This window comes from Tachypleus tridentatus, unplaced genomic scaffold (assembly GCF_004210375.1).
Source record: "Tachypleus tridentatus isolate NWPU-2018 unplaced genomic scaffold, ASM421037v1 Hic_cluster_2, whole genome shotgun sequence".
Classification (NCBI taxonomy): Eukaryota; Metazoa; Arthropoda; class Merostomata; order Xiphosura; family Limulidae; genus Tachypleus; species Tachypleus tridentatus.
The window spans coordinates 30,344,343-30,364,883 of record NW_027467782.1 but is presented as its reverse complement, the minus strand read 5'-3'; the positions used below and the strand labels follow the sequence as shown (position 1 = coordinate 30,364,883).

At 33.7% G+C, this 20,541-nt stretch overlaps 1 protein-coding gene across 8 annotated transcripts in view; it reads left to right on the top strand.

Annotated features, from left to right (window-relative positions):
* Positions 1–6,572: 6,572 nt before the first annotated feature.
* LOC143242821 (uncharacterized) overlaps positions 6,573–20,541 on the top strand; it is a 75,629-nt gene continuing 61,660 nt past the window's right edge. Inside the window, exons 1-3 of one of the 8 annotated variants that reach the window (XR_013023274.1) lie at positions 6,573–7,676; positions 8,687–8,766; positions 17,819–17,952. Coding sequence is in view for 3 of the 8 variants with exons in the window: in XM_076486331.1 (XP_076342446.1) it covers positions 12,202–12,810 (609 nt within the window). In the remaining 5 variants the exon portion in view is untranslated. The other 7 variants (XR_013023276.1, XM_076486331.1, XM_076486329.1 and 4 more) reach the window with 7 other exon arrangements.

Genomic DNA, 20,541 nt, shown 5'->3' with positions numbered 1-20,541 from the left:
CTGGTAACACGTTTGACTTTCTTTTTTTTCTCAATATCTTTATAATATAATATTAACGTTCAAATATTTGTAAGTAAGATCGCAAAAACTAACCGAAGCAAACACTTGATTCGGTATCGAAATGTGTTTTTGGTGGAGGAGGAACAGACAGAAAAAAATATTTATTTTAGGTACAAATTACACTTTATTTGCTATTCAATACAAAGTTTTTCATTTCAAAATTCACTTTATAGTAATTAATTTCAAATATATATTTTTTTGTACACTACTTAATTTGCGAATTGTTAATTAAATGAAGGTAAGATTTCAAAACATCTTTTCTTTCAGTGAGAATCAAGATCCTAAGAAGTGATAAAGAATAAAAAGTACTTTTAAAGTTTCATACAAATTGAATTAAAACCACAAAATGTGTCAATGTTGTAATAAGTAAGATATTTAATTAACTTTAATGATTTTAAGGGATTGGAGAAGTTTATGTATCAAGAAAAATATGAATTATATCATATATGTTTGCTTGTTTCTAACTAAGCACAAAGCTCTACAATGGGACATCTGGTCTCAGCCCACCACAATCGAAACCCAGATTCTAGAGCTGTGAATCCACAGACATACCGGTGTATTGAATTATTTGTGAAATAGTTTTCATTATACTTATATATATATATATATATATTGGTGAAAATAATTAACTAAAATATGAAGGTTTGGTTTGGATAGTTTTGAGTTTCGCGCAAAACTACTCGAGGATTATCTGCGCTAGAAGTCCCTAATTTAGGAGTGTAAGACTAGAGGGAAGACAGCTAGTCATCACCACCCACCGCCAATTCTTGGGCTACTCTTTTACCAACGATTATTGGGATGACCCTCACAATATAACGCTTCAATGGTTAAAAGGAGAAACATGTTTGATGGGACGGGATTCGAACCCAAAATCATAAGAAAGGATTGCGTTAAAACAGCAAATCCAAATCACTGACTAATTATATAATTAATTTTAACTTAAGAAAACAAGCCAAAACAAAAATAAATTAAACGTATTTTGAGTAATTTGTTTTTAAGTTAAAATTATTTGTTTATTAATCATATATCATAAACTCAATTCCCTTAAGTAATATACTCCTATTTATTTAGAGCTAATTGTGAAGTAGAGGTTACAATATTTCATTTTTACCGTTTTATTAAACGTGAGAATTACTTATGCTGCACAAATACAATAGTTCTCTCTCTTCTCTCAACGACTTTTCGATGATTTTAGGGACTTAAAACGCTAATAACCGGTATTAGGTTATATACGGTGGATGAATTGCAATAAACCACTGTGTAGCTTTGTACTAAAAAGAACACGTGTGCTAACACCTTTATGATTCTCATTGCATACTTAACATATTGTTTAATGTGTATTAATTTTGAGTTCTTATACATTACGCATACGCACAACAAGTACCAAATTCCGGTTTCCACTGGTGTAAAACCGCTGACTTACCTCTCTGCCACGTGGGGGTAAATGTCGGTCAGTCAATAAGTTTCTGTTCAAATATTGTGAACTGCCTCATCATTTTACCTCTTTTTAATTTTGTATTACTGAATTGGTTTCTTTGCTTTTTTTTTTAATTTCACAAAAAGCTACACGAGAGCTATCTGCGCTACCCATCCCAAATTTATCAATGTATGGAAGCTAGTCACCACTACCCACTGCCAATTCTTAGGCTACTTTTGAACAAACGAATAGTGGGATTGAGAGTAACATTATAACGCCCCATGGTTGAAAAAGCGAGAATAATTTGGCGTGACGGAAATTCGAACCCGTGATTTTCATATCACGTGTCGAGCATCTTAACCAGCTGGTCATGCCATGCAATTAACATTAGTGTGTGTGTGTTTTTCTTATAGCAAAGCCGGCCCGGCATGGCCAAGCGTGTTAAGGCGTGCGACTCGTAATCTGAAAGTCGCGGGTTTGCATCCCTGTCGCGCCTAACATGCGCGCCCTTTCAGACGGGGGGACTTTATAATGTGACGGTCAATCCCACTATTCGTTGGTAAAGTAGTGTAGCCCAAGAGTAGGCGGTGGGTGGTGATGACTAGCTGCCTTCCCTTTGTCTTACACTATTAAATTAGGAACGACTAGCACAGATAGCCCTCAGTAGATTTGTGCGAAATTCAAAATCAAACAAACAAACTTATAGCAAAGCCACATCGATCTGTCTGCTGAGTCCACCGAGGGGAATTGAAACGCTGATTTCAGTGTTTCAAATCCATAGACTTGCCACTGTACCAACTGGGGGCATCAACATAAGTTAAAACAGGTTCAAGTTTGTTTCTTCAGATCGCTTGTCGAGCAGCATGGCTGGAAGGTTAAATTATTTACACTTCTTACAAGAAAAGTGGAACTTTGCAATATTTTCATATTTAAAGTTTGAAATATTCAATAATACTTACCTCGGTTAGCTGTTACGAATTTTCCTCTGTCATAACCATTTCCTCTACCATTACTATTTCCTCCGCCAAAATGTAGACCGTCGTTCTTATTTGGACTTCTACCCAATCCTCTTCCGTTTCTCAACCCACTATCCACCGCTTTTTAAGCCAAACTTGGAATGAAGTTCTAAGCCTAAGTCTCTGATGGCGTCTCTTGTCAACTTTTGTTGCCTTTTCCATTTCCATTACGTCTTCCAAAACCTGGATCGACGTCAAAGCCAGGTAGGTCAATAACTCCCCTTCCTCTCGCTGTGTTTCTTGGATCACCGAAACCATCGTAAATGTTCCGGATGTTTTTGCTATTTCCATTTTTAGCGAAACTTCCTGTAGTCATCAAAAGAAGAACGAAAATCTGTAATAAAAGTAAATATCAAAATCATATCTTTTATAAAACTATTACCATTAAAAACAAACAACCTACTCGCTTGGTCCTTGAGGAAATTGTGTGGAACAAAGTTATTTTACAAAGAAAAACAGACACACAAATTATTACAATATAAATTAGCCTATCGAATAACATTTTCCCCGTAAAGCTTTATGATTTCATTGTGAAATGTTCTTAGATAGAACAGATTATTGTAAAATAAATGGCATTATTCTTCTTTCGTCGAAATCGTTTGGCCTAATTTATATTAATAATTGTTATTGAAATTACAAATGTTGATTAACTTGATGAATCTAGTCAACATTGGTGTTATCATACTGGTGTTGTGACAGATACCACTCGAGAAGCTTGGTGGGAAATTCAACATAATTCCTCCTGTTTGTTGTTTTACATGATGAGAACATTTATCACAGTGCTGTTTTACTGGGAATTCTTTTATACTAAATTTGAATAACTTTCAAAAAATATTGTTATCAAACGTATATTTCACTAACAATATCCGATCAGGTCTCGTATCATAAGATTTAATTTTAGTCAAATTATCTCACATTATTCTACGTAGAGGGCTGTCACTTCTGATATTGAAATTATACCGTGCAACAAATACAGTTTTTTCTCTCTGATGAGTTGTGTTGCAGTTTGGCATATAATTAACTTATAGAATAAACTGTAGAACACTTACAACTGTCTTCATGTTCGTTGGGCTGCGATAGAGTAAGAAACGTTAAAATCAGCTGTAAGTTAGTTGACTGTGTAAAAAGAATTCTTCAAGTTTTTATATAGTGGAGGGATATGACGTAACCACACTGAAGGCTCAACAACTAACTAACAAATAGCTAATACACAAACTGCTACTTATTAGTTTTAATTAATAACAAAAGACGTAGCCAATATTTGGATTTTCTCATATGCATTTCAAACGAAGATAGATCAAAGCTATAGAAGGTTAGAGAAAATTTGTTAATTTTATTTCATACTGACGTACACTAAATATTTGACTTCATTCCAACTAATCAAGTTGATGTTTCAACTTTTAATAAATTTATAATTGCACTAAGAAGAAATTTCAGTTAGCCCTGAAATCTTATCATTTCATGTGAAAGAAGCGTTGATTATATTATGTGAATATATTTGTTGATTGTAAAGTGATAAATGTAATTGTAATTTCTTCTACTTTCAACTTAATTTGTCCTTTCAGCACTTAACACGTAACTTTTAAAGTATTACACTTCAAATGTAAAGAGGTTTTCACAGAATTATTTGTCTCTCATCACATAGCTCAATTCATGAGACTGGTATTCAACGAAAAACGTATTGAGTGATGACAAATATAAGACTGGAAAGTTACTTTTTATACACCTTTCTTTTCTAGCCGTAACAGAGAGAAATCAAAATTGGCGGTCAAACTTCTAGCTACACTTGTAATATTGACAATAAATAATTCTAAAGAAAATATTCATTCATCAATTAGCCTGGCTACGTTGTTTGTTCAGTTTAGGACATAAAGGTATAGCTACCAGTTTGGTCTGCAATTTTATTTCATTCCTTTAAGTCACACATCTAATTCTTCTTTTTCGCCGCACATCACTTTCACATTATTTTGATTAGACTTTTTATCAATACACGTTAACAAATCCCATCAAATAAGAAATGAATAAGATCACAACCATATTATTCAAAGCAGAGCTTTACGTATCTTTGTTTCTTCTCAAAACATGGTCAATAGCTTATTTATAGTAACAACATGGAATGTAGACTAACAGATACTTGTCATTAACCCTCTGAAATCGGCAGAGCTCTTTGAAACATCATCATCTGTGCTAAATACTTAATATAACATCTCCTGATGCTAAATTCAATCAAAGTTTTTCACGTTATATCTCATTAATTTCTTAACACATTGCCTTATAATTTGGTGTTGGAAGTAAAATTCCAATAAATATAATCACATGATAGTTTGGGTTACCAGGGTCTGAAAGACAGAAAATAGGAAAACGTTAAACTATTACTCCTGTTAACTCTCCAGTCGGATCGTCACCTTGTCGTGGTGAGAGGGCATGCACGTGCAAGTAATACTGAGAGCGATGTCCTCTGGAGGCTTGCGTTTCTGGTAGGGTCATCAATGATGGCAAGATCGAGGGTGAGGTTCTTGACAAAAAACGACCCAACCCCAAGACCCCAACCTGGACTCCTCAACGGCAGGAAGGACGGACAAGGGCTGCAGCAGTTCTACAAGTTCTAATCGTCTTGGTTTCTTTGCCATTGGACTCAGCTTGTTGTGCTTGTTAAAGAACAAGACAGTCCATTGAAGATGATGAGCGTCATGGACGTCCTTCCACGTCAACTGACGACCCACACGTCGACAAAATCAACACCCTGGTGCGGGCAAATCGACGTCTGACTGTAAGGGAGCTTACTAAAGAGTGTGAGATATCAGTTGGATCTTGTTACGAGATTTTGACCGAAAAATTAAAGATGCACCGCATTGCTGCAAAATTTGTGCCTCAGAACTCGTGAGTTTTTGGCCAAACACTCGATCACTGTTCTTCCTCACTTCACCCCCCTACTCACCTGACCTTGCTCCTTGCGATTTTTCTTGTTCCCAAACTCAAAAGACCCTTGAAAGGAAGAAGATTTGAGACGATTCCCGAGATTAAGGCAAATGCGACGAAGGAGCTGGAGGACATTACAAAAGAAGCGTACAAAGACTGTTTCAACAAGTGGAAACACCCTTGGGATAAATGTGTGCGTTGGAGAGGAGAGTACTTTGAAGGGTCCCAGACCTGTAACTTCTAAATAAAGTACATTTTGTTTTATGACGTCAGTCCGCGTATTTTTTGAACAGCCCTCGTACTCACTCACTTCTTTTTCTTTATCAGTAATCAACATGAACAAATATTTTTGTACAACTATCAATCAGGTAATTAGACAATTAGCTAAAATAATGCTATCACACCTAATCGTCTAATAAATACTGACTGAATTAATTTATCTCGGTGTTTCTTAAGTTTATAAAACGTTTAACCTCATTCAGATAAGACATGAATAAATTGTTTATTTGGAAGATTTTACACTTACTTCAATAGCTCTTTGGATTTCTTTTCCATGTTGTTCTTTACCGTGTGTGATATCTTTTATGTTTACTAAACGCTAAAGTTTTCTTCATATGTCACTCCCATATACTAGTTACTTGACTTATTACATTACAACAATTTTGATAATTATCAAACAATTTATCTTTTCTATATACGATTTTTTTTTCTCGTAACAATCATCAAAACTATATATGCAAAAATGGATCGTTTGGGTTGAGAAAATATTTTACATGAAAGAGCGAACTACGTCAGGTTCACAAAGAAAGAGGTAACTGACCGGTAATTTATTTATACAAATAAAATTATATATTCAAACATCTAACACCGTCCTCTATATTCCGACACTCAGTTACACAATCCCTTCCAAACATGTGGTCAGCTTCCGGTAAGTTACCTCTTTCTTTGTGAACGTGACGTTGTTCGCTCTTTCATGTAAAATATTTTCTCAACCCAAAAGAAACGTTTTTGCATATATAGTTCTCTACACGTGGGTTTTTATCGACATCACTAATCACCATAACTGTATTAAATAAAAAAGTTATTACCTTAATTAATACGTAAACTAAGATATATTGGACAGCTATCATGTTTTCTTTGATTATAAATTGAGTGTAGTCATTATTATTACTTTAATCAGTTTCTCTAAGATACTGATCATCACCTTTTCAGTTAAGTATCTCTCGATATCTATCATTATCATTTTAGTCTCACGCATCAAAACAATTAATATGATTAGTGAAGTTAAACATATTAATACGGCTATCATGACAATGTTAGTCAAACATCTGCCGAGAACCATCAGGATGATATTTACGAAACAACTTAGGATAACCACCCAAAAGACATTATTTGAATGTTTTAGTACATTTGTCATGGCTAAGATAATCAAACAGATTAGGAGAACCACCACAACTACGATAATCAGGAATATTGCGATATTCATCATGGATACGTAATGTGATCGCCATAGGACAGTTACCACAACTATAATAAGATATATCAAGATGTCCGTACAGATTTCTTTAGACATATACTTTAAAGCGTCTTTCATATCTTCCGTGGTTTTACATTTACAGGAAGCCGTCATTACTTTAATTAAGTAGCATATAGAAGCCATTATTGATGCTACGATCAAAAACCTAAAGAGAGCCTGGATTAAGATATTCCTCCAACAGCATATTAGAAGCAACAGAAATAAATGAGTTAGACACTCCAGAATAGACATCATTATTATGTTAACTTAGATCTTCCAAAGAGCCTTTGTAATTACTTTTAGTAAAATTAATATTTTGAAATATACGCCGCAGTTGTTTTTTTCACAGAGACTTCGAAACTTGTGTAGTGATAGTTTGGTTCCTAAGAGACGGTGTGTATTGTTGAGTATTTCTAAAGTAGCTTAGTATATTGTTGGAAAGGACATAAAAGCTGATGAAGTAATAATATTTCATATTATTAATGGTTTATTCTTATATTTGAGCCTTTCTTCACAGTAGTTTTTCTAACACGTGTGTATCAAATGTTATTTTGTACATTTCTTTGCATTTGTTATTATTTAAATCTGTTCATTCTAAATTTCCGATTGAACAAAAATTCTCTCAACGCTCAAGTTGCTTTTTGTCGTTTAAATGCCATCAAATATATACGTATATTTTTGATGTTAACGCTGATCATCAAATCTGAGTTTTGAGATGCAGGGTGAGAGTGGTCGCTCTTATAAATTTGTGAGTTATTTAATCTTGATATTAAAATTCGAAGTCATTTGGGTTAAATAACAACTAGATATAGTCTGATTTGTAAATAAAAAAAGGATGGTCACAATTTAAACTTAAAATTTAAAATGTGTAGATTTTACAACAAGGTTTAATTTTTAAATAGGCTTAACATTGTAATGGTACTTTCGGCTTCGTTAAAGATAAGCTTGTGATAAATCGTAAAACAGGATAAATATATTTTTTTATTAAGTAAATATAATCTAAAATATAGTTTACTAAAACTGTTTTTCTCTTCGTGTTTTATTATTACAGCAAAAAATTAGTGAACTCGATTAACTGTAACGAACCTATTCTAAAAGTTTTAACATCTTTTGGTGTTTTAAGAATTAACTTTATTACTTCAAGTGAGATCGCTAGTTTTGATCCAGCTTATAAAAATAAGTAGATTATAAATCAGACTAAAATATTTTGTTATTAACCTCACGTATGTTGTCAGTTATACTAATTTATAAAGTTCCATATAGCTAAACTTCATTACGTTATTGTGAAGAAGGAGTAGTGATAAAAAAAATAATGTAATTGATTCTTAAATGTTAAGCTCAATAGTAGCTGTTAGCAAAAGATTATGGTAATTAGTATTGATAACTGTAAGGCTGCAAGTATCAATACAATGGTTAAGACTTGGAGACAAGCGTTCAAAGTTTGCCAGATGTAACGAGCACAATGACGGGATTTCGTTTGGGAGCTTTGGACTGGCAGGTATTTTGAAGGAAGCTAGTAATGAAGATGTGCAATTTATGTGTAGAATTTGTAATTGGAGAGTATCCTCATTAAAGAAGAGGCAGGTAAAGTGCAGACTGTGGAGAATGACAGTAAGATTTCAGGAGGAGCTTAAACATTTACATGGAAAAGATATATCAGTTAACATTGACATTCAGGATGGCTGAAAGAACACTATTTGATTTAAAAGTTAGGAAATTGATCATAATAATTCTGTTTTGTTGAACAATAAATTCCAGGGTTTTACTTCTGCAGTTGAGGAACTGTTGGATGGAAGGAAAGCCAAAGATTGAATTACAGTGTTCGAAAACGTGTGGAGGTGACTATTTGTGTTCTTTGAATGTGGTTTCCATTTTTCTCCTTGTTTCTCCAATATAGAAGTCATGGCAGTTATCACATTGTATTTAATAAATAATATTGGTGTGGTGTTTGTCATTGTAGTTTTTACATAATATAAAACTTAGATTTGTGCTTGGTTTTTGAATAAATTTGGTATTAACTGGAATGTCATATTTTGTGACTAATTTTTGCCAAAAAACTATTTTCTAGGTTGGTTCTAAGGTCCAACATTAGAAATTAAAACATGTTTAGAAGACCTAGCCAGAAAACTTGTGATACATTCAACAGAAAGACAACTCTGACAATTTTATTAACTTTCAACAGCCAAACTTCCCCAAAAAATTAAAAATTTATATTTTCCAGAAACACCTAAAAACAACATTTTAAAAGATTTTTTCAAATAATTTTCTCACAAAATCATCAACATAATTTCACAACAGAAAGCTAAAAACAATCTTACAAAAAGAGACATTAATTCCATTAAAAACCTAAAACAAGACAAAAACATAAAAATTTTAAAAGCAGATAAAGGAAACGTTATAGTCATAATGAACATTAATGAATACATCCAAAAAATAAAGAACATCCTATCAGACACAAACAAATTAAAACCAATACACACAAATCCAACAAAGACACATGAAATGCAACTGAACAAAATACTACTAAAAATGAAAAAGCCAACACAGTTTCAAAAACTTTATTCCTGTCTACGCAAGACTGACTCACGCACACCACAAATATTCGGCATCCCCAAGCTTCTCAAACCAGATCATCCATTATGACCAATAACATCTACATATGAATTGTTTAATTACAATCTTGGTAAATACAAAGGATAGGCATTCTCCAAGTATGTAACATCAACCAACTCATTCATCAAAGACTTTTAATTTCAAGTCTAATCTTAATCAACTTAATCATGAAGCCTTAATGGCCAGTTTCAATGTTATTTCCCTCTTTACAGAAGTCCCAACTGCTGAAGCCTGTATGATAGTCTTAGAACTCTGTATTCGAGACCCTAACTCATCAATAGACATTCCCAGCAACCAATTAGCAACCCTCATAGAATTCACCACAATGAAGACAAACTTCATGTTCAACAACCACAACTATATACAAACAAATCGCCTAAGCATGAGCAACTCGGTAACACCAGTTCGAGCTAATATTTTTTATGGCATAAGTTGAAACACAAACAATGAACACAACATTACATCCGCCACTAAACTGGTACAGATATGTAGATGACACAATTGTGAGATTCACATCCACACAACACACACTTAATTTTTTTCAATCACTTTAACTCTATATATCCCAACATTAACTTCACATGTGAACAGAAAGAAAGCAATCAAATATCATTTCTTAACCTCAAAATTACAAGAACTAACATGCAATTTAAAACAGAAATCCACTGAAAAATCACCCATGCTGGACTACACATTCCTTGGGACTCAGCACATGAAACAAAACAAAAACTCAACACACTAAGAAACCAAATATGCTCACCAGATAAAATTAATTATGAATTAGACAAAATAAAACAGTACTTAGTCAACATCAACATGTTTCCTCCATAAACCATAGTTAAATATTACACACACACACACACACACACACACACACACACACACACACACCTAAACATAAAGCAAAATCAACCAACAAAAGTAAATATACCTCACAAATTAAAAAATCATGAAACCATATACTGTTGCATATCATATATTCCCGATATTAGCAGAAAAATAACCAACATTTGGCAAAACTAGTAACAAAATATGACATTTCAGTTAATACCAAATTTATTCAAAAACCTGGCCAAATGTTTATTAGAATGTCAGTCTGGATGTCTCATTTCTGGGTTGGAAATTCTTTAAAAAAAACCAAAAACAAAGCTGTTTTAGATCAAACTATTCAAACTGAAATGTCTGTAAAACTGTTAAATATTGTTTATTGTATAAATATTAGATACATCTCATTACAAATTAAATTGATAGGTAAGAATAAAAGAAAATCACATAAAAAATTAAAATATAATGAAAGATGAAGTAAAATATGATATGATAAACTTTTTACCAGCACTAACAAATATTCACTAAAAAGGAATCATTTATAGAGATATTTAATCAAGTAATTTATTGTACAATAAAGAATGAAAACATTACTTTTGAAACTGTACACAACTAAGACATGATTGACACTTGTGAATGATAACACTGGTTTACAAAGAAATTGAGGCAAGCACAAAAATAGCTGTTTTAACCTAATTTGGGGGTGCTGAATTCAGATTTGAAATCCGTTTTTACTCATCACCTCTAGTTTTTAGATATGCATACTGTACATTTTGTACACATACTGTACATAAAGGCATTATATGCATTCAGGGTTAATTTCTAATATTGTGTGACTTATATCTTCTTTTTTTTAGTTATTATGCAATAAATGTATGTGATAGCATTACATTATATATATATATATAGCTATATATCAAGGCGGATTTTGGCAGTTAAGCGTAGTCAACTGCGTCTCAATCAACAGTCAGTAGTGCACTGGCAGTCAGCGCAGGAGGTTGGTGTCCCTCGACAATTGTGTTACACAATCTTTTGGGTATATATTTGTATTACAATTTCCAGACCCACATAATTATTATTGCCTTACATATGATTTAATTTTACTTTGTTTTTTTTCAGATTCTCCAATGGCTTCAAGCTCGTCAAAACACCGAGGATGCCTCAACAAGGCCAATTCTTTCTGCTACGTGTGTGGGGACTTCCACGACAGTTGCACAGCGTCGAACCATCACTTCCCTCCTCAGAACTGCCTACTTTCATTATTTTGACTCTAAAATTGGTTATCAGGACAAATCTTGGGCTCCACACATCTGTTGTAAACCCTGCTACAATGGACTAACTGCTTGGTTTAATGGCAAGAAAGCGGCTTTCAACTTTGCAGTCCGATGGTTTGGAGAGAGCCACGAGCCATGCAGATGATTGTTATTTTTGTCTAACAAATATAACTGGTTTCAATGCATCTTCTAGAAAAAAGATCAAATATCCCAACCTTCCATCTGCTATGAGACCCGTTCCCCATTCAGATGATCTTCCTGTCCCAACACCTCCAGTAAATAAGGGTCTTCTTTCCTCATCAGATGAAGAAATGCCTCCAAGGGAAGATTCTGCCAAGTCAATCTCTTCCGAAGATATTGACTCTTCTTATTCAGGAACAAGTGGCAACGAGCCACACTGGATCACGCAAGAAGACCTGAATGACCTTGCTCGTGATTTGTATCTGTCAAAACAGCAGTCAGAGCTCTTGGCTTCCGGCTTAAACAGTGGAACCTAGTCCAGGAAGATGTAAGGATCACCAGTTTCAGGAATCGAACAAAGACCTTGCTTCATTTTTCGACATGGAAAACAAGTTGTGCTACTGCACAAATGTACCTGGCTTGTTCACTTTCCTTGGTTTGCCACATAATCCTTCAGACTGGCGTCTTTTCATAGACTCTTCCAAGCGAAGTCTCAAGGCTGTGCTTCTGCACAACGGGAATAAATATCCCAGCATTCCTTCTGCACACTCTGTCCATCTAAAGGAGTCCTGTAACAATATGGAGCTTCTTTTAGAAGCTGTTAAGTACAACCAATACCAGTGGAGTCTGTGTGGGGACCTCAAGGTCATTGGTCTTCTTATGGGTATGCAAGCGGGCTTCACAAAGTACTGTTGCTTTCTCTGTCTCTGGGATAGTCGAGCTGTATCCCAGCATTACAAGCAGAAAGACTTGGGGTCTAGAAGCACTTTCGTTCATGGCGAACACAGCGTCAAGGAGAATCCTCTGGTTGACATGAAGAAGGTGCTTCTTCCTCCTCTTCACATCAAGCTTGGTTTGATGAAGAATTTAAGTAAGGCCATGGACAAAATGGTGCTGCCTTCCAACACTTGTCTACTGTGTTCCCAGGTCTCAGTGCTGCTAAGCTCAAAGAGGGCATCTTTGTGGGACCTCAAATCCGAGAAGTGCTGAAGGATACTGATTTTGAGGAGCTTCTTACCTTAAAGGAACTGAGAGCATGGAAAGCATTCAAGTCAGTCTGTAGTGGCTTCCTTGGTAACACACGCGTACCAAATTACCAAGCCTGTATTGAGAAGTTGCTAAAGACTTATGAGGATATGGGATGCAGAATGTCACTCAAAATTCATTTTCTCCATTCCCACCTCAACTTCTTTCCTCCAAACCTTGGAGCAGTGAGTGATGAGCAGGAGAAAGATTCCACCAAGACATTACGAAGATGGAGAGCAACTACCAAGGCAAGTGGAACCCCAGCATGATGGGAGACTTCTGCTGGATGCTCTTAGCGTGACATCCGAGAAGCAAAATACACCAGATCATCTAAGAAAACACACTTCTAACTGTCTCATGTTGTACTATGAATTGTGTACATTGTGTCATCCAAGTATATTTATTCCGTCAATGTTCTTTATCTATCCTGTTTTATCTGTAATAAGCTGCTGCAACTGTTGAAATAAGCACTTATATACTCTGTATATACTCAAATGAGACTATTTAAAAGCCAGAAAACTAGAGGTGATAGAGCAAAACTGTTTATAAATTTGAATTCAGCACACCCAAATTAGTAAAAAACACCTATTCACATTCTTGCCTCAGACAAAAAATATTTTTTTGTAAACCAGTGTAATTTATTCCAAAACATATTCTCTTTCTCAGTGATAAGTCTGTAAAAATTGAATATAATATGTTTTAAACTTCATAGTTTATTTTAACTGATCTCATGATATTTAACATATTAAAATAAATCTAGTTTTTAATAAGTACTGATGTTTTCCTCGTGAAATATCTTTATTACTTAATTGCTAACCGTGTAATTTGTACACGTTTTTACATTTTCGCCTCTCGATCTAAGTCCACCTTAATTGTTCACATTTAAAGTTCAAAGTATATTTTGCTGAAACTTGTGTTCACCAGTGATGTTTTGTTATTTAGAGTGATGTGATAAACTGTGTAACTAAGTAGTACTACATTTTTACCCTTAGATATACTTCAATTTTCTGTGACATCTCTGAAAACCTCTTGATAATTTTGGTCCATCTAAAAGGAATTTATCTGTGCTTACCGAGAAAGCATCCTCACACCGTGTCTTAAATATCGTCTACAATAAATGAGCCAAGATGAGTAAAGTTTAAAGGCAACCATATTGACTATATCAGTAATAACACATGAAAAGACTTGTGGCTCTATTAGGAAGTCCCAAGTTTGTAACATCTATTTAAGTAGATACATTAGCACAGTCTATGTTAGATTAAAATATTTAAAAACACTGGCATACTTGGAAATTCTTGGAAACTCAGGGTGGTACAGCACTTTACTACAGAATTACAACAATAAAATCAGGGTTTTCATTGTCCTCAGTGAACATGTTAGATAGCTCGATATGGCTTTATTACAAAATAATACAAACACACAATATAATTTAATGTTATATAATGTTATAATAACTCGCACAATATAATTTAATGTTATATAATGTTATAATAACTCGCACAATATAATTCAATGTTATATAATGTTATAATAACACACACAATATAATTTAATGTTATATAATGTTATAATAACACACACACACAATATAATTTCATGTTGTATAATGTTACACTTGCAAAAATATTTATTCCTCAACATATTTTTTCAACAAGTTATTCAACAACATTTTTACTTAGATATTTTGTGTTTGATATAAAGTTATTATACCTGATTTTATTTATAAATTAATTTTAAATATTAAGTACATTATCAGTTGCTATGTGTTATATTCAGTTTTATTTTTCTAGTTATATTTATAACTGATGGTTTATGTGTATGTATACATAGGAAGTTATATCATATCACTGTACATACCCTAAAATATCAGTTTTCATACTATTTTCAACAAGAATTTGTATTGTTCATTGCAACCTTCAAAGAGTGAAAATGTTTATACTCTCTCCTAGCCTTGAAACTCCCACCTACTTTACGTTTCAATGTGATTCAGCTGCGTTGTAGCATGTAAATGTCCAAGAACAACTCATCACTAAAACACACACCACTATCACAGCTATCTTCCTGTTTACTGTAGTTCACATTCTTCAGTTCTGTATTAGTCAGAAAAGAAGAACCAGAAGTGTGAGGAGAGTATAGTATCTGTCAGAATTATGTTTTCACTGTAAGAAAATATTAACATTGATTCGATATCTTACTGAAACTAACGTAACAACAGGAATGTCACTGGGGATCTCACATTGATTTGGTTTAGGAACCCAGACAAGCAGTCCTCAGAAAGTGTCTAAAGAATTTGGTTGGAATGTTATTTTTGTAAGAGGAATAAGCTAGTGAGAAAACACAATAACCAGGTATATTATTCTTCCATCTTGAAAGTCTAGGTCACTAAATTGTATGTAAAAATGAGTATGACATTCTTAACTGTAGATATGCTGTCTGGTTTATCTTATTTACCAATACATCTAGACTGGTCCATCTCTTTTTCCGTACCAGATCTCCCAGGAATAAACCAGCTGGAGAAAGTATGATGAGGGTTCTTTAGTCAACTATTTAGTCAAAACCAATTCTTTCACAAAATAATCAGTAGGATTTTGTAGATTATAGAATACTCAGCCAGTTATAATTTTCTCTGATATGGAACAAAGGATATAGGAATGGAAAGTACATGTGCAGCTAGTCCAAAAGTCGCATGTAAAGCAAGAGAGTAGCAAAAGTGGGATGATACATTTGCTTTCTAACAGTTAGAGTGGACACCACCTCCAATTGTTAGCTCCTATATAGTTCTGCATTCGAAGATGCATTTTTTAAATGATAGAGATTTACTTTGGTTTTTGACTTATATTTTAAAGCTTATGAACTTACAAGCTGGTATTACTATTTCTGTCTCTATTGTGATGGAAGAACTACCTCACATAAGTCAAATCTCAACAGTGGCTAGGTAAAGTAGTTACATGTTGATGACGTGACAGCCTATTTTCATATATTAGTGATTTTCATTATGCAGCCTAGAACTTCATTTCCTATGGTTTTAATTTCTTTCATCTCCCGTTTTCAATGAGAAATTTAGCTTGTTTATTTATTTCCATCTACTACATAAGGCTTTGTCAACTTTGTTTCCTCTTGACAGTATTCAGCCATCCTCTCATTATGTGTACATCATTTCACAGTTATGCTCCATTCTGTATCTTCTCTCATAATATGGTCATCATTTCTCAGCTATGTTCCATTCTGTATCTTCTCTCATAATGTGGACATCATTTCTCAGCTATGTTCCATTCTTTATCTTTACTTTTATCTCATGACACTTCTTAAACTTAATTCATTTTTCATCACCAGTAATTTTTTGTTTAAATTTTTTTCTGTTTATTATGGTGTTGTTTATTAAACCCTAAACTGATGTTGGAAACTTTGAAATGCAAGAGTTTATGATAATTGTCTTAGAAAATCAATGTTTAATAAGTTGTTCTGTAGCTGTAGGTATGATTTTTCATCATATCTATATAATTTTAATGTGTGGAAATAGGCAGGTATGTGGATAACTTGGTATAATTCTGAATAAATTAATTTACCATCTGAGCTGAAGGATGTGGTACAAAGACCCAAAAAGAGAGGCTTTTCTTTCTTAGATAAATGGTAAATGTATACAGACGTTGAGTATTCAACTGATACAAAGAATCTTGTAGAATAGATAGGGATTGATAGAGAATTTCAGTGAACCTACAGAAATCTTCCATTAATTCAATCATTCTCAGTAACATGTATGAAAGTAAGTTTGAGTCAAAGGTATAGGGACTTCCATCATAGACATGACTTTCAAAATAGAAATAACTTCACTATAAGACAGATCAGAAGTGGATCAACCTAAAATAAAAGGAAGAAAATTCAGCCTCGTTGAGAAATGTTTTGAAAATTCTCCTCAGTGAAAAGGGTATTAAAATTCATATGAAATTCAAGATTCATTTTCATCTGGAGTGAATTTTGAAACTTTAGTTAATTAACAACTATATAATAAAGGAAACACTAACAAACAACATGCAAAACATAAAAGAACAAAAAGGAAGATTTTAACACATCATCAAATGTTAAGGAGAAGATGGGATTTCCCCCTTGTATTATCTCCTGCTGGTTAGTCACCACAGATCTGATTTTGGAAAGTTAACATTTTCTTACATAAAAATTTGTTTCAATTAGATACTTAGCATTTCAGAGAAAGATTCTATCTTCTGTTAGCATCTTCCTTAAGTATTTGCATGACACTAGCTTTCAGGCAACTCCCACCTAAACTTTCGTAAGTTCTCATGAATTATATTATTGGATAATGATGTTACTGTGCAGTAAAGGCCCTCTCTCTACCAATAGGAGAGAGATGTCAATTCCATGTTTGCTAGCTCCATTTGTACTCATGAATCTTCATGACTGATGAGAAAAGAAGTTGTAAGTATCCAAAACAAAGCATACACATCAGAGAAGAGAGGACAACAAATGTTGGTGTAGACTATATAAGAAGACTTAGGATATGAACTAAGAACAGTGTTTGTATATAGTGTTAAAAGATTGTTGATAATATTTTTATTGAAGAAGGGCTTATTTCTGGATAAACAAGACTGCTTAGTGTTGGTGTTATTATTTGGATTATTTCATGACTTAATATTTAATGATTGTTAAGTTCTTCATAATTATATTGTTAAGTGTTATCCATTTTTCACTTCAGTATTGGTAAAGTGAAAAGACAGTGTTTGTTTATGACAACTGTTTCATATGAATCTGGTTCATTTTCTGTCCTTTTAATGGTGTAATTCAATATTTGAATTTATAGATAAGTAAATTTTCACTCTTTGAAATTAAACACTTTTATTGATATAAAAACCAAAACTAAAACTACTGTAAGAAACATACTAGAGAATAGTAAGTGTTTAATTTCAAAGAGTGAAAATTTACTTTCTGTGTACATATGTGTTTATTTTTTATTTCTCAGGTTTTTAAAGATTGTTTACCTTGTGGAACCACAACATGAATTATGCCTGCTGTTTAAAGTGTTAATAATTGATTGTTATTAGAATGATGACATATTGTAACTTTCCAAATCACTGAATAAAATTCACAGCACTATGTGTTCGGACTTACATTGCTAGAAACCGGTTTGGATACCCATGGTAGGAAGAGCAAACATATCTCATTGTTTAGTTTTGTGCCTAACTTTAAACAAACTGAATAAAATTCAACTAAAAGCTTTTTATGAATAACTCCTTCAACAATAGATACATTTATAAAACAACACAGAGATATGGGACTGATAACAGTTTATTATATCTATAAAATTATCAGACAAAAACCATTAGTAATTACATTAAAAGCAAAATAAGTACTAACACAGCAGAGATATATATCAAAATGTATTTTTAAAAATTATTGGTTTATATAACTGTACATAAACATTATAAAGTTTATAGCCATTATTTCTTTTTATAACTGTACATAAACATTATAAAGTTTTCGCCATTATTTGTTTATACAAATGTACGTAAACATTATAAAGTTTATAGCCATTATAACCTATGATGTACTCTTAAGACTCCTGGTAATTAAGTAGGGGGTACATTGACAGCTGTACATAGTATGTACACCATCTCCTATTAAATTATGGTCGATGTAATAACTATTTTGAAATTAGCCCACAAACTATCTCTACATGGTTAACTTATCTGTAAAGATATCTTGTGTCATTTGTTGTGATGAGAATACACCTCACTGAGTGTGTAACCATTCATAACTGATACATCATTCAGTTTACCACATAAAGTCTTGCTCTAACCGTCTGTACATTGACACATTATCCAGTTTCCGCTATGTCTGGTAAATGGATGACATTGTTAACACTGGTTCTCTGGTAATAGTTTTAGTTGTGGGTGATCTAAATTGGCAGATACTGGTCATCTGTTTGTGTTTTGAATGAAGCTGTCCAGATGTGTAATATTGGTTTGGATATAGTCCTACATTCATGCTAATGGTACATGTCACCAACTTGTATTAACCTGCTCTGATCGGCCAGTTTTCATTCATCTGATGGTTTTTCAAGTGGTAAAACATCGATATTTCTTTACTGAGGTCTGGACATTGTTCACAAACAATTTGAAATACTTTAAATGCTGTGATTGACTTTAAAAGAGGCAAGTGAGAGAAGCTTATGCAAATCTAGTGGATATAGTGTGAGCTAAGGTGATCAGTTTCAGATCATAAGTTCAATCATCACATATCTGATTTGGATAACAATAAACATTCATTAAAACATTAGTTTTGTTACCATGGCTGGCTGGCATGTTAGTTTTGTTACCATTTTAAAATTACCTGTTGGTAATGAAATAAGCAACATTTGAACAAAATACTTGTGATATTTTATATTGTCAGATGTGTGTTTTGGATTATTTGGTAAAGATGGTAAAGCCATATCATTCTACATAATGATATAAACAAAGTTATTTCTATTTCGTTAGATCACTGTGTTACCGAGATCAGCAGTGTAAGTACTGGATCTGATCAAAATTGTCATCAGTGTAAGTACTGGATCTGATCCAACTTGTCATTAGTGTAAGTACTGAATCTGATCCAACTTGTCATCAGTGTAAGAACTGAATCTGATCCAACTTGTCATCAGTGTAAGTACTGAATCTGATCAAACTTGTCATCAGTGTAAGTACTGAATATGATCAATCTTGTCATCAGTGTAAGTACTGAATCTGATCAAACTTGTCAACAGTGTAAGTACTGGATCTTAAACAAAATTGTCAGAAGTGTATTCAACCTGATCCTGAACTCCATATCAGTGAAGTTGTGCTGTCTGTGGTCCCTGAGACAAGGTTCTTGGAACTTATCTTTGCCTGTATGATGACCTTTACACCACACATGGGTCAAATGTATAAGAGCACGGAACATCCTCTGTGTCCTCTCTTCCACCACTTGGGCAGCAGATCGACTTTCTATGCTAAAGATATGTAGTGCTCTTATTAGTCGCAACTTGACTGTGGATTATTGAACTATAACTCTGGCTGACCTTTGGCCTTAAAGATGCTAGATCCTATTCATCATTGAGGTCTTTGGCTCTGCACTGGGGCTTTCAGCACTTCCCCAGTTCAGAGCTTATACACAGAGTCTCATGAACCTTTTTTGCACCTCCATTGTTTGCAACTGTCTTTACTATATGCTTCGATACTTTGTTCCTTACCAAAGAATCTCATCTGGGGTTTTGTTTTCCTTCCTCGTTGGGCCATGCTTTTTCAGACCAGATGGTTTGCCATTGCTCCTTTTGGCATTCATATCAGGTACAGTTAGATGAATTGGGTCTGTTCTCAATAAACATTGCTGTATCCACTGGTTAGCTGATCCTACCATGGCTTCTTACATTTATTAATTGTGACTTATCTTTAAATCATCTGAGAAAAGTTGACACTCCTGATTGGAAATATTATCTGCAATTTGCTGAACATCTTTTGAACCATCCTTGCATTCCTATTTATATAGATGGTTCAAAATCAGGTGACTGTGTTGGCTCTGCCATGGATTGTTGTGGTTCGGTGGTTGCACACAGAATCCCCACTACAGCTTCTGTGTTTACTGCTGAACTGTATGCTATTTCCCTTGCCCTGGATCACATAGAAGTTAAGCAGTAGTCAAACTGCACTATTTGCGGCTTACTGTAGTTCT